This window comes from Lissotriton vulgaris, chromosome 1_1, assembly GCF_964263255.1.
Source record: "Lissotriton vulgaris chromosome 1_1, aLisVul1.2, whole genome shotgun sequence".
Lineage (NCBI taxonomy): Eukaryota > Metazoa > Chordata > Amphibia > Caudata > Salamandridae > Lissotriton > Lissotriton vulgaris.
Window position 1 is genome coordinate 1,993,504,180 of NC_141685.1, and position 13,066 is coordinate 1,993,517,245.

Here is a 13,066-nt window from a genome sequence, read left to right on the forward strand (position 1 = left end):
TTAAAAACATTGGTTTTAACCATCTACATCGGTGTTGCAGTTATGTAGGGCAGCAACATAGTAGGTGTAGCAAGGATTCTGCTCTATAATTGCACATCCTGCATCTGGCTATGTTGCTCAGCGATTTCCAGCCCAGATTCAGTTCTTTTATTGGCAGGGGGACTAGCCGTGCCCATTGAATTTCTTTCAAGCACTTCTTTCCTAGGGCGTTGTTCATGTATGGTTGAGTTTTGTGCGACTCATATGCTTTAGTTAGGCCTGTCAACCCTCTGATGGCCTTCAGTCTTGCTATATCTTCCCTCCTTGATTTCTGGGTGATGTGATTGTTTAGCGCCCTCTTTATTGCAGGATAATTTAGTTCTTCTTGGAACCAGGACGCTATGGATAAGCCCAGCGTCGCCACTGTCTCCAGACAGTACTTCTGCCATGGGTTCAGTGCTCCCTCAAATATAGTTCTCAATACCTCCTTAAGGGATCCTTTCTGGGCTTTTACTGTCTTGAACAACACTTCACAAATTTCGGTGTCATCCTTGCGCAGGAGGCCATGCTAATCGTCTCTGTATCGTTCCAATTTTAGTATATGTGCCAACGAAACAAGCATAGAAGTCAACATAGTTTTTCAGTAAGATATAGGTCAAAAATAGTTGTTTTCCATCATCATTTTATCGACAGCTTCCTGTGTCTAGTTTTGTGCCTCCATAGCTTGTGTCAGTAATATTGTTTAAGACGGCCACATTTTCAATGCATTTCAGGATCTACTCCGCAGCATTCCAGCACTGCTTTAATATTGACATGGTCATAGCTCATTTTATGAGAGTTCTGCAGCCTCTCACTTTTATGATCATTTGTGGTCAGTTCCTGCACTTGGTCCTGTAACTTCTTGAGATCTCTGCCCAAAGCATCAATCAGGCACCTCCTTTGCAAAACCCTTTGGCATGCTTTTCGTGTGGCATAATGCTGCAGATGCAGATTTCAGATATTAGCCATTGTACCCTAGTTGTCAACAAGATTCCTTTTCAATGTAGCAAAGCGGTATCCACATAACCAGGCGTCTCTCTTTATTTCTCAGTTTCTTATACTGGATGTCTTACCCAGATGCCTTTCTTTAAAGCGGGACGCCTTGCATTCACTCTGGCAGAATCTAGAGGCCACACAGCATATCCAGCTCTTCTCTGTTGTCTGCAGGGCCTAGTGGCGGGCTCTAAACTTCATCAGTGGCCCTCCTGCAGAACTGTCTCTGAGTTACTCAGTGCGCAGGCACACAACTAAACACGCTCAGCAGCACTGTAAACCCAAGCGGAGCATTATGTGCTCTTTTTTAGTATCCTGCAGAGGTCTGCTCCACATCCTGAGCCACCAGCAAGATAAGATGGGTAGGCCACAACCAATGGCTGACTGACACCCAACAGGGCCTCCCAGAACTTGACCTTCAGCATGCATGACAAGGGCCCTGGTGCAAGCCCAGCCCAGCCCAATTACCAAAACACTCTGGGGCTTATTTATCAGCCCATTGTGCCACCCCTGCTTCACTGTTTTGGGTGCACCAGTGGTGGAGTGGGCCTCCCCTATTTACAAGGTCACATAAAGTCACCCTGCGTGACTTTTCATGGCCTTGAAAATCTGGGCCCCTTTCATGCATTACTCTGCGTAAAAGGGGCGTCCCATGAGTGTTGATCTGGGCATTCCCAGCAGCATCCATGGAACCTGACACATTCGCAGATTGACAAAGTGTCATGAACTTGGAAATGCATCAGATTCCTACGTCTCGGGAGGCATAGGAGTGGAGCAACCAGGAGAAATACTTTTATTTGTTCCCATTTGTTGCTCTTTCTATGTGTGTTGCATTCTGCAGCACCCATAGAAGGATCAAAATGCCATTAATAATGGTCTTTGTCCAGCTCAAACTCAATCATCCCTGCACCACAGGCACCTTGCAACACAGGCACCTTTGCACCACAGGTGTCTGCCATGGCGCACACGCGGATGTTTGTGCATGGCGCAGGAGGGACGGACAGGATTTCACTGTATCTTGTAGATACAGCCATTCCTGCCTTTTTATTTTGACACTCGGCAGCGCAGCAGGAGGGCATGCTGTCCTGCAGTGCCTTAAAATATAGTAAACGAGGCCCTCAGTCTGGCAGCCTTCAAGTGAGACCTGGAGATGTGCGCTTTCATGGAAGCCATGAACCTACCTCTAGACAGCACAAGAAGCCCCCCTACCCCCTTAAGAAGGAACTGGACATCACCGACCCCGGGATCTCACTAAATCCTCCTCTTTGTCTGTACTCGGGCAGCTGTCTGGTCAGAGCCCTGTGACTGGCCTCTGAGGGCCGCACGACTAAATATGAACAGCATGGCCGATTTCACATTTAAATTGCGGGCATTTAACTACCCAGTGCTCCTCGTGATAGCATGAGTGGACCAACCTCGACCTGCACGCGTGGGAGCATGAACCCACTCTGCTAGCACATGGCTGTAGGCGCGCGCTTTCGTTCTGGAAGCAGCTAGACTGACACGATTCGGAAACAGGTGTGCTCTTTGCACTTGGCCTCGCTCCCGTCCTCACACCGACCCTCCCCTGGCACCACCCTCGCTTTGATCATGCCCCCCTCTCTATAGCAGCGGCGATGCGCTCGTTTCAGTAACGAAGACAGAGGCTCGCGACTTTTCGGTTCAAATTCTGCTAGTGGGGTTTTAGAAAACGGATGTTAACCTGGCGAGACGTGCACACAACTGAGAACAAGTTATTTGAATGACCATGGACATGCCCACATTCATAGGCTTATGTACTGGGCTCTTTCAATACTCTATGACACGAGCCCAGTGGCTGGGCCAGGATCTTCCTGCTGTTTTCTGGGCGCACACGAGTGAGGCTCGGGTAAAGCGCTCTGACACCTTCGGGTAAAGTCCGCGCTATATAAAAACGCATAAAATAAATAAATAAATAAATAAATTCTGAGGGGCTCCTTCTTCCAGAAAGTCAAGTTATGAAGCGAGAGCAGCATTTTAAAGCGGACCGAGGTGGGAAGTCAGAGGCACAGGTAAAGATGCAATTCGAAGTCAGCTACCCTTTCTTAGACTGTTTGCACCCAAGCATTATAACATTCAAGACAGAATATTTACGCTACTTGTTGAAAAAAAGCATTTGGAAATGCACCAAGCAATTGCAACCCTAGTTTTAAAATGTAATTTTGACTCATTCACGATGTCAACTACACAGGTCTAGAAAATGTGCATTTAATTTACTTTAGTAAAAGGTTATTTTCCTATTTCCGTTTGGGATAATATCTAGTTCATTTTTTATAATACCCAACCAGTTGGGAGCATCTATAAAAACAAAACATGACCACAAACCTCTTACACCCCTGCAAGGGATTTATATACGAAAAGATGCTCTATTTATTGTAAATTTGCATACACATATAATACATAGGGCTATGTTTTTACCTAAACTATGACTGTAAAGGAGGGCGTGATTAGTTTGTGACTGCACTTGTTATGATGAAGTGATATTGATGGGCGTTGCCTACACAAATATTTTACTCAATCCATTTTTATTAGAACTCTGTCCCTTCTTTCGTGGTTCTAGGGATAGCACGCTTGTTTGTCCAGGACCAGTGCCAAAATATATAAATAACTTGTTTATATATTGTTCTTGAGTTAGGGTGAGTTGTTTCGTTCCAGTGTTTTTTCCATTGACCTTCATGCATGTGAGTGAGGGCACCCGGTAGGTGAAGCATCAGTACCTGGACGCCATGCAGTCTTGATTCAGGCCCAATCACAGTACAGAAACAACACTCATTGCGTCCAAAGATGACATCTGCATGATCCTTGACGGAGGAGACACAGTACCACCCATTCTCCTGGACCCCCTTGCAGCATTTGGCACAGTTTCACAACCTAGCCTCATTAGGCATCTGAACGAGATTGGCATCCAAGGACCCGCTCACCGATGGAACAGCTCTTTCCTGACGGATAGAACACAAGCTGTCAGCCTGGCACCTTACTAATCGAAAGCCTGCAAACTTATCTGCAGAACGCCTCAAAGTCTCTTTTCTTAGCCCTACCCTATTCAAGAAATAAACAATCCCTCTTTCCAATGTCCCCTGCTCCCACAACATCAACGTCCTCTCCTATGCAGACAACACGCAACTCATACTTTTCCACTCGGATAAGACCTCCAACACAAGAAGCAAATTCACCGCCTGCATGTCTGAAGTCGATAACTGGATGAAAGCCAACTGTCTCAAACTTAACACTGACAAGACAGAAGTAATGCTCTTTGGCTAGAACACCTCCCCATGGGACTCCAAATGGTATTTGGCCGAACTTGGACTCACACCCAGAACTCACGCCTGAAACCTTGGAATTTTTTTTAACAGCAAACAGGACATGACTGAACAAGTCAACTCCATCCTGCTTCAACACCCTGTAACTGTTAAGAATGATCTCCAAATGGCTCCCAAGCAACACTAGAAAAACTGTCACTCATGCCCAAGTCCCTAGCAAGTTGTTCTGTGGAGACACCCTCTATGCCGGGATCAGCAAGCAACTCACTAGAAGACTACAAACCATCCAGAACTCTGCAGCCAGACTGATCCTCAACCTCCCACACAGAACTCACATCCCTCCACACCATACCACAGGAAACTACACTGGCTCCCGATAAACAAACTTGTTCAATTCAAATTCCTTACACACACATTCAAAGCACTACACAACTCAGCCCCACCTAACATAAACCGTCTTCTTCCACCAACCATCCAGACACCTCCGCTCTGCAGGACTCTTACTCGCACACATCCCACACATACACACAACCAATCAGGAGGAAGAGCGTTCTCTTACATCACTCTTAAAGCATGGAACGGTCTCCCACTCCACACCAGAGCCTCCCCTTCTCATCTAGAATTCTGCGAGAAGCTGAAGACCTCTCTTTTGAATTAACCAACCCACCATACGCAGTGCAAGGCACACACACCTGCAAAGTGCCAGGATGGTGGGCTTTGCAAATACACATGACTTCTCGCCTCCCAGTGAAACTACTTATATGACCTGGCCCCACCAATACCTTGGTGAGCCTGGCTCCTATGCCTACATTAGAATGGGCCATGTCACTTCAAATGGGTCCAAGTGTATAACAATTGTGTGGAAAGAGAAGTGTCGGGGAACGAAATCTGACAAAAAGGACTCTGAATGAAGCATTTTAGGACCTTGAATACCATGGTGTGGGACCATTATCACTGCGTACGATGAGCAAGGTTCCTACAGGACATGCGAGCCGAGCCCGGGTGTGGATGACAAACAGCAGGACAGCACTGTGTAATTCTAAATTGCAATTGTATTGATATAGCGCTTACTGCCGCGGACGAGACGTCGAAGCGCGTAAGCAGCGTGTCTCCTGTAGAGGCGGGGGGCAGTACTCAGTGACTGCCAGCCCCTTTCTGAGGATAGGTGAACCCCGCTGTGCCATGTACACGGGTTGTGCTAGTTTCCTCACTCTCTGCTGAAGTTTTGGGTGAAAGTTGGTGCTAGTTGTGTTTTCATGCTGAGAGTTGCCCCCACCATCCTTCGCCCGCCAAGCAGACAGTAGACACCGGAGGGCGGGAGCGCACGCCCCTGCCCCTCCTCAGCTGGTGAGGGTCAGTCGGACCCTCCCCCGGCGCCCCCATGCGGTGATGTCAGGCAGGGAGGCGGGGAGTGTACCCCGCGGAGGGGCGGGGGCGCTGGGATGTAGCGCAGAGTGCGGAGCGATGCCGGGGAGCAGGGCGCCCTGCAGCAGAGGGGCCGGCATGGCTTTCTAGCAGCATCGGGACGGTCGGAGGCAGGCAGCGCGCAGGGTGCGATGCTGAGGCGGCTCTCAGTGGAGGGCGCGCTCCCTTGTCCGTGAACCCGCCGCCTGCCCACGCTCATGGTATCCTGCACTCTTCCCAGCTCAGCCATGTTCCCCGCGCTGCTGCTGCTGCTCTTCGGCATGCCCTCCGGCCGCGGGTGCCAGCTGCCCTCGGACTGGCGACCCCTGAGCGAGGGCTGCAGGGCGGAGCTGGCCGAGATCATCGTGTACGCGCGGGTGCTGGCGCTGCACCCCGAGCAGTATAGCGCCCACAACCAGCTGCCCTGGCAGCTGCCGCCCTCCCGCGGGGGGCTGCTCTACTCCGCCGAGGTGGAGTTACTGTGCGACCAGGCCTGGGGCAGTATGCTGGAGGTGCCCGCCGGCTCCCGGCTCAACCTCACCGGCCTCGGCTACTTCTCGTGCCACTCGCACACCGTGCTGCAGGACGACGCCTACTTCTTCTTCCTCAGGTGAGCCGAGCACACGACAGTCCGACACAGGAGCTTATCTGAGGGTGGGCTTCTGTGTGCAGGGCACAGGGGGCTGTATAACGAGTATAGATGGCACTGCACGTGCTGAGAGCAGCTTACCTTGCAACTTATGGCAGTGTGCGTGCAGAGGACTGCTTACCTTGTGGGGCGTGTCAGTGCGTGCAGAGGACTGCTTACCTTGCAACGTATCGCAACGTGCGTGCACAGGACTGCTTACCTTGTGGGGCGTGTCACTCTGCGGGCAGAGGACTGCTTACCTTTCACATGGTAGCTCTGTGCGTGAAGGAGATTGCCTACCCAGTTACTCTGCACAGTGTGGCACCATGTGTTCATGCGACTGTGTACCTTATCATAGAGAGTGTGGCACTGCACGTGCTTTACAGAGTGTGGCACTGCACGTGCAGGTGACTGCTTACTTTACAGAGTGCGGCACTGCACGTGCAGATGACCGATTACCTTGTACAGTGTGGCACTGCACGTGCAGGTGACTGCCTTCCTTACAGAGTGTGGCACTGTGCGTGCAGATGACTGCTAACCTTGCAACGTATGGCAGCGTGCGTGCAGGAGCCTGCTTACCTTGCACGGCGTGTCAAAGTGCGAGCAGAGGACTGTTTACCTTCCACAGTGTACCGCTCTGCGTGCATGGAACTGCTTACCCAGTTACTCTGCACAGTGTGGCACTATGTGTGCAGGCGACTGTGTACCTTACAATGTGTGGCACTGCACGTGCAGAGGCCTGCTTACCTTGCACAGCGTAGCACTGTGCGGGAAGGGGACTACTTACCTTACAGAGTGTGCCGCTGCACCTGCAGAGGACTGCCTACCTTGCACGGCGTGTCACTAGGGCTAAAAGGGCTTCAGCACCCCAACTCCCCCCCCTCTGGGACATCAAAAGAATGAGGTGGCAACCCTAATCATAAGACGAAGTTTGTTGCAGGATCAGCACATTATTTATTTCCTCCACCCTTGATGCTGAGTTTCTTCACGTGTCTGGGAATGCACCCTGCATTCAGACACGTCACTTGCCCTTCATTTTCAACCTCATCCTGCACTCACAGTGATCACCATGCACTCACAGTGATCACCATGCACTCACCCCATTCACCCACTCACTATGCACTTTGATTCCTCCCAACTCTGCACTCACAGTGCAATCGTGCTCTTCACCCTGTACCGCACCCTGCAGTCACACAAGAACACTACTCACCCTGCACTCATGTGACACTTCACTCACCTGTCCCCTCACTGCTCAATCTGCAATCTCACTCAAACAAGCCCCTCACTAACCATGCTGCATTAATTCGTCCCACTCTGTACTTAAACATCTGCACCCAAATTCATATGGCCACCTCACTCACCCTGCAGCCCCTCATCTTACTCTACTCTCACACTGTCACTGTACACTCACATGGGCACTCCTGCCACCCTCACAGCGCCGAAGTTTAATGTGCCTGCTGCAAAGGACGTGTACCATGCAGATCACAGAACTGAGTTAGAGTAAACTATGAGTAGCATTGTAAAAAATGAAATGTTTGTCAGAAATGTGCTATAGCGAGCTGAGGTGCATTGTTGGTGAGTGATTGTGAGGGAATTCATGAAGGAGGAAATGGGGGGCGCCAAAAAAGACTGTTGCACTGTGTGCGACCAGTGATAGGGCTAGCCCTGGCTGGGAGTGTTAGTCCCCTCCCCCCCTCCCCCCCACACTGCCCCCTCCCTCCCCCAGTTTGGGTCTAGTTGCGCCGCTGGTGCAGAGGGCTGCTTACCGTGCACAGTGTGGCACTGTGCAGGCAGGGGACTGCTTACCTTCCAGAGTGTGGCACTGTGCGGACAGGGTACTGCTTACCTTACAGAGTGTGGCACTGTGCGTGCAGAGGACTGCTTACCTTGTACAGTGTCGCACTGTGCTTACAGAGGACTGCTTACCTTAGAGAGTGTGGCACTGTGCGTGCAGAGGACTGCTTACCTAGGACAGTGTGGCACTGTACGTGCAGTGGACTGCTTACCTTGGACAGTGTGGCACTGTGCATGCAGAGGACTGCTTATCTTACAGAGTGTGGCACTGTGCGTGCAGAGGACTGCTTACCTTGTACAGTGTCGCACTGTGCTAGCAGAGGACTGCTTACCTTAGAGAGTGTGGCACTGTGCAGGCAGGGGACTGCTTACCTTCCAGAGTGTGGCACTGTGCGGACAGGGCACTGCTTACCTTACAGAGTGTGGCACTGTGCATGCAGAGGACTGCTTATCTTACAGAGTGTGGTACTGTGCGTGCAGAGGACTGCTTGCCTTACAGAGTGTGGCACTGAGTGTGCCGAGGACTGCTTATCTTACAGAGTGTGGCACTGTGCATGCAGAGGACTGCTTACCTTACAGAGTGTAGCACTGTGCGTGCAGAGGACTTCTGACCTTGGACAGTGTGGCACTGTGCGTTCAGAGGACTGCTTACCTTGCACAGTGTGGCAATGTGCTTGCAGAGGACTGCTTATCTTACAGAGTGTGGCACTGTGCGTGCAGAGGACTGCTTACCTTGGACAGTGCGACAAATGCAAAAAGAACTATTGATGGACAGAATGCAGAACAATGTCATACATTCACCCCAGTAAAGAGATCTGGACATAAATTCATCGTTTTTTTTGCTCACCATGCCATTCCAGTTTGGACCCAGCCATATGCAAATCAGTCTTTCTTTACCCTGCGCCCAATGGGAATAGTCCAGCCCGAACTGCCAGGCAGGTCCTCCCTGGACTGGAAACAAGCATTCTAGGAATGGTTTCACCCCTCTTCAGACAGGATAGCTTGATTTCAGTGGCATGGAGAGCACAGGACTCACGTCTGAGCATACCCGTTCCATTTGGGGTGACAAATGCAAAAAGAACTATTGATGGACAGAATGCAGAACAATGTCATACATTCACCCCAGTACAGAAATCAGGGGCTACATCCATTATGCCTTTGGTTTTACTTTGTTCTCCCTAAGTTGGCAGGGTATGCCCAGACGTGGGCCCATTACTCACTTTGTCACTGGATTCAAGCTAGCCTTGCTGATGACGGCTGATTAGCCAGAAACCGGTCCCAGGATGCTTGTTTCCGGTCCAGGGAAGACACGGCTTCGGGCTGGACTGTTCCCATTAAGCACAGGGTCAGACTGATTTGCATATGTCTGAACTGGGGTGGTGGAGTGAGCTAAAGCATGACAATAGATTCAGCCCAGATCAGTTGACTGGGGGTGAGTGCTTGCAATGTTCAACACTCTGTCCATCACCCCCTTTGGTATTTGCTACCTTGGACAGTGTGGCACTGTGCGTGCAGAGGACTGCTTGCCTTACAGAGTGTGGCAAGGAGCATGCAGAGGACTACTTACCTTGGACAGTGTGGCACTGTGTGTGCAGAGGACTGCTTATCTTAGAGAGTTTGGCACTGTGCGTGCAGAGTACTCCTTACATTGTAGAGTGTCACGCTGTGCGTGCAGGGGACTGCTTACCTTGCAGAGGTGGCACCTCTGTGAGACGGACTTCGGACCGTGCAGAGTGCGCCACTGTGTTTGCGGGAAAGGGGGAGTATGGCACTGTTTTTGAGCAAGGCAGGGCACTGCAAAGGTGGCATGGTGTACGCATGCAGAGGACTTCATAGCTAACGGTGTGTGCAGAAACCTGCTTATGCAGAGTGGCACTGCGGCAGGCGACAAAAGAGCCGGCAGGGCGTGGCACTATGTGTGCTTCGTTACTAATGCTTTGAGGGGGGAAGGGCCCAAAGTAGAGCCAAGAGATCCCAATAGCAGGAGTTCTCTTGTGAAGAAAGGCGACTTCTGTGAAGAGTGGAGGTGATTAAGGGAGAGATGTACTTCCGGGTGGGGGTGCAGGGCTGTCATGAGGTAGACGTAGGAGTGACCCATTGTAATGCACGCGTTCGCGCAGATAGCCACCCTGCATCCATCAGGAAGACTCACGAGGGATTGAGGAAAGCGAGCAGCCTTCCTGCGTCTATGCCAAGTGTTGGGTCGTTCGTGCACGAGGATTATAACAGTTTTCCACTTTTTAAGAAACACAATCGCACTCTGACTGAAAACACACAGACGAACGCACATAAGACTCAGACTTGTGGGCAAACACTGGGTGTAAATGTTGGACTTTCCTGTGTTTTATCCTCTCGAAGGTCATCAGAGGTGGCCGCCTGTCCGGTCAATTGTAAAACAAATGTCCTTTAGTGAATTGCTCGAACGCAGAGACAGACGTTAGCATCGTTGTGGCCCTAGATGTGGGGCACGTAGTGCGCATGTACACATTCCATATACATCAATTATGACCTGATTAATCGAGACAAACGAAAAAACTAAAATTGTGCTCTCCTGACGCTAAAGAAGAGCACAATTGAAAAAGACAGCCACAGAAGGGTGCAAATACAAATCAAGAGTATTGGCCTTGTGCTTTCGAAATCAATGTGCAATAGAATTAGATAATTTTTAAGTCTTTTGCTCACGGCATACAAATAAAGACAAATATTTTTTTAGAAAATGGTTCAGTGACTTAATATCGAGGGACATAATATAGGATGCCCAAAATATCGACTCCAAAATATCGAAGGACAAAATATAGAATCCCTATCTACAAACAGGTAAGTACTAAAATATCAAATCCAAAATATAGATAGTTAAAAATATAGTTAACTAAAATATAGAATTTTTTAAATATATTAAAAATAATATAACATTTATTAAATATTAAAAACAATTGAAAAAAACATACTTAAAATATTGTAAAAATTCTTAAAATATAAAAATAATAAATGTAATGTAAAAAAAAGTAGAGAATTTGTTGGATAGCGAGAGGGTAAAAATTACTATTCCCACTCCAATGAGTGCAATAGTAGGGAAAGCGTTGGATAGCGTAGGGGTAAAAATTACTATTCCCACTCCAAAGAGTGCAACTGTAGGGAAAGCGTTGGATAGCGGAGGGGTAAAAATTACTATTCCCACTCCAGAGAGTGCAACAGTAGGGAAAGCGTTGGATAGCGTAGGGGTAAAAATTACTATTCCCACTCCAGTGAGTGCAACAGTAGGGAAAACGTTGGATAGCGGAGGGCTAAATATAACCATTCCCACTCCAAAGACTGCAACAGTAGGGAAAGCGTTGGACAGCGGGGGGGGGGGTAAAAATTACTATTCCCACTCCAGAGAGTGCAACAGTAGGGAAAGCGTTAGATAGCAGGAGGGTAAAAATTACTATTCTGACTCCAGTGACTGCAACAGTAGGGAAAGCGTTGGATAGCGGGAGGGTAAAAATTACTATGCCCACTCCAAAGAGTGCAACAGTAGGGAAAGCGTAGGATAGCAGGGGGGGGGTGTAAAAATTACTATTCCCACTCCAGAGAGTGCAACAGTAGGGAAAGCGTAGGATAGCGGGAGGGTAAAAATTACTATTCCCACTCCAATGAGTGCAACAGTAGGGAAAGCGTTGGATAGTGTAGGGGTAAAAATGACTATTCCCACTCCAGTGAGTGAAACAGTAGGGAAAGCGTTGGATAGCGGAGGGGTAAAAATTACTATTCCCACTCTAAAGTCTGCAACAGTAGGGAAAGCGTTGGACAGCGGGGGTAAAAATTACTGTTCCCACTCCAGAGAGTGCAACAGTAGGGAAAGCGTTAGATAGCGGGACGGTAAAAATTACTATTCTCACTCCAGTGAGTGCAACAGTAGGGAAAGCGTTGGATAGCGGGAGGGTAAAAATTACTATTCCCACTCCAAAGAGTGCAACAGTAGGGAAAGCGTAGGATAGCAGGGGGGGGGTAAAAATTACTATTCCCACTCCAGAGAGTGCAACAGTAGGGAAAGCGTTGGATAGCGGGAGGGTAAAAATGACTATTCCCACTCCAGTGAGTGCAACAGTAGGGAAAGCGTAGGATAGCGTAGGGGTAAAAATTACTATTTCCACTCCAGTGAGTGCAACAGTTGGGAAAGCGTTGGATAGCGGAGGGGTAAAAATTACTATTCCTACTCCAGAGAGTTTAACAGTAGGGAAATTGTTGGATAGCGTGAGGGTAAAAATTACTATTCCCACTCCAGTGAGTGCAATAGTAGGGGAAGTGTTGGATAGCGTAGGGGTAAAAATGACTATTCCCACTCCAGTGAGTGCAACAGTAGGGAAAGCGTAGGATAGCGTAGGGGTAAAAATTACTATTTCCACTCCAGAGAGTGCAACAGTAGGGTAAGTAATGATTTAATATTAAAACAGAATTAAATTAATTATCAATGCCAATAAAAAAAATTATAAAAAATAATTGCCAATTAAAAACATTCATTACCAATTAAAAAAAGTAATTACTAATTAATAACAATTAATTACTAATAAATAACAATTAATTACCAATTAATAATGATCAATTAATAATCAATACGTATAAATAAAAATATTTTCTAACTTTATTACAATTAAATCACTTCCCACCCCATTCCCCTATAAACCCACGACCCACTCCAAATAAATACAATTAACATAATTATCAATTAATCAATTAATTAAAATAATTTACCAATTAATAACAATTAATTACCCATTAATACAAATTATTTACCAATTACACATGAATTATCAATCAATTAATTATTAAGACATATATATCAAAATTAATATTTAATTTACTATAATTAAATTACTTCCCACCCTATTCTCCTATAAACCCACAACCCGCTAAGGAATTAAATTACGCAAAAATTAAATTACATAACATTCATTACTTTAAAAAAATCAAA

General features: G+C 47.9%; 1 protein-coding gene and 1 non-coding gene across 2 annotated transcripts in view; one reads left to right on the forward strand and one right to left on the reverse strand.

The window, feature by feature from the left end:
• Nucleotides 1–493: 493 nt before the first annotated feature.
• LOC147751511 (U6 spliceosomal RNA) lies at nt 494–601 on the reverse strand. The gene has a single exon (XR_015300344.1). It is a non-coding gene; the product is annotated as a U6 spliceosomal RNA (small nuclear RNA).
• A 5,029-nt stretch (nt 602–5,630) lies between these two features.
• Nucleotides 5,631–13,066, forward strand: part of CCDC3 (coiled-coil domain containing 3) — a 193,191-nt gene continuing 185,755 nt past the window's right edge. The window contains exon 1 of the mRNA XM_086919863.1: nt 5,631–6,303. Within this exon, the coding sequence (XP_086775989.1) occupies nt 5,912–6,303 (392 nt within the window). The 5' untranslated portion in view covers nt 5,631–5,911. The remainder of the gene's footprint in view (nt 6,304–13,066) is intronic.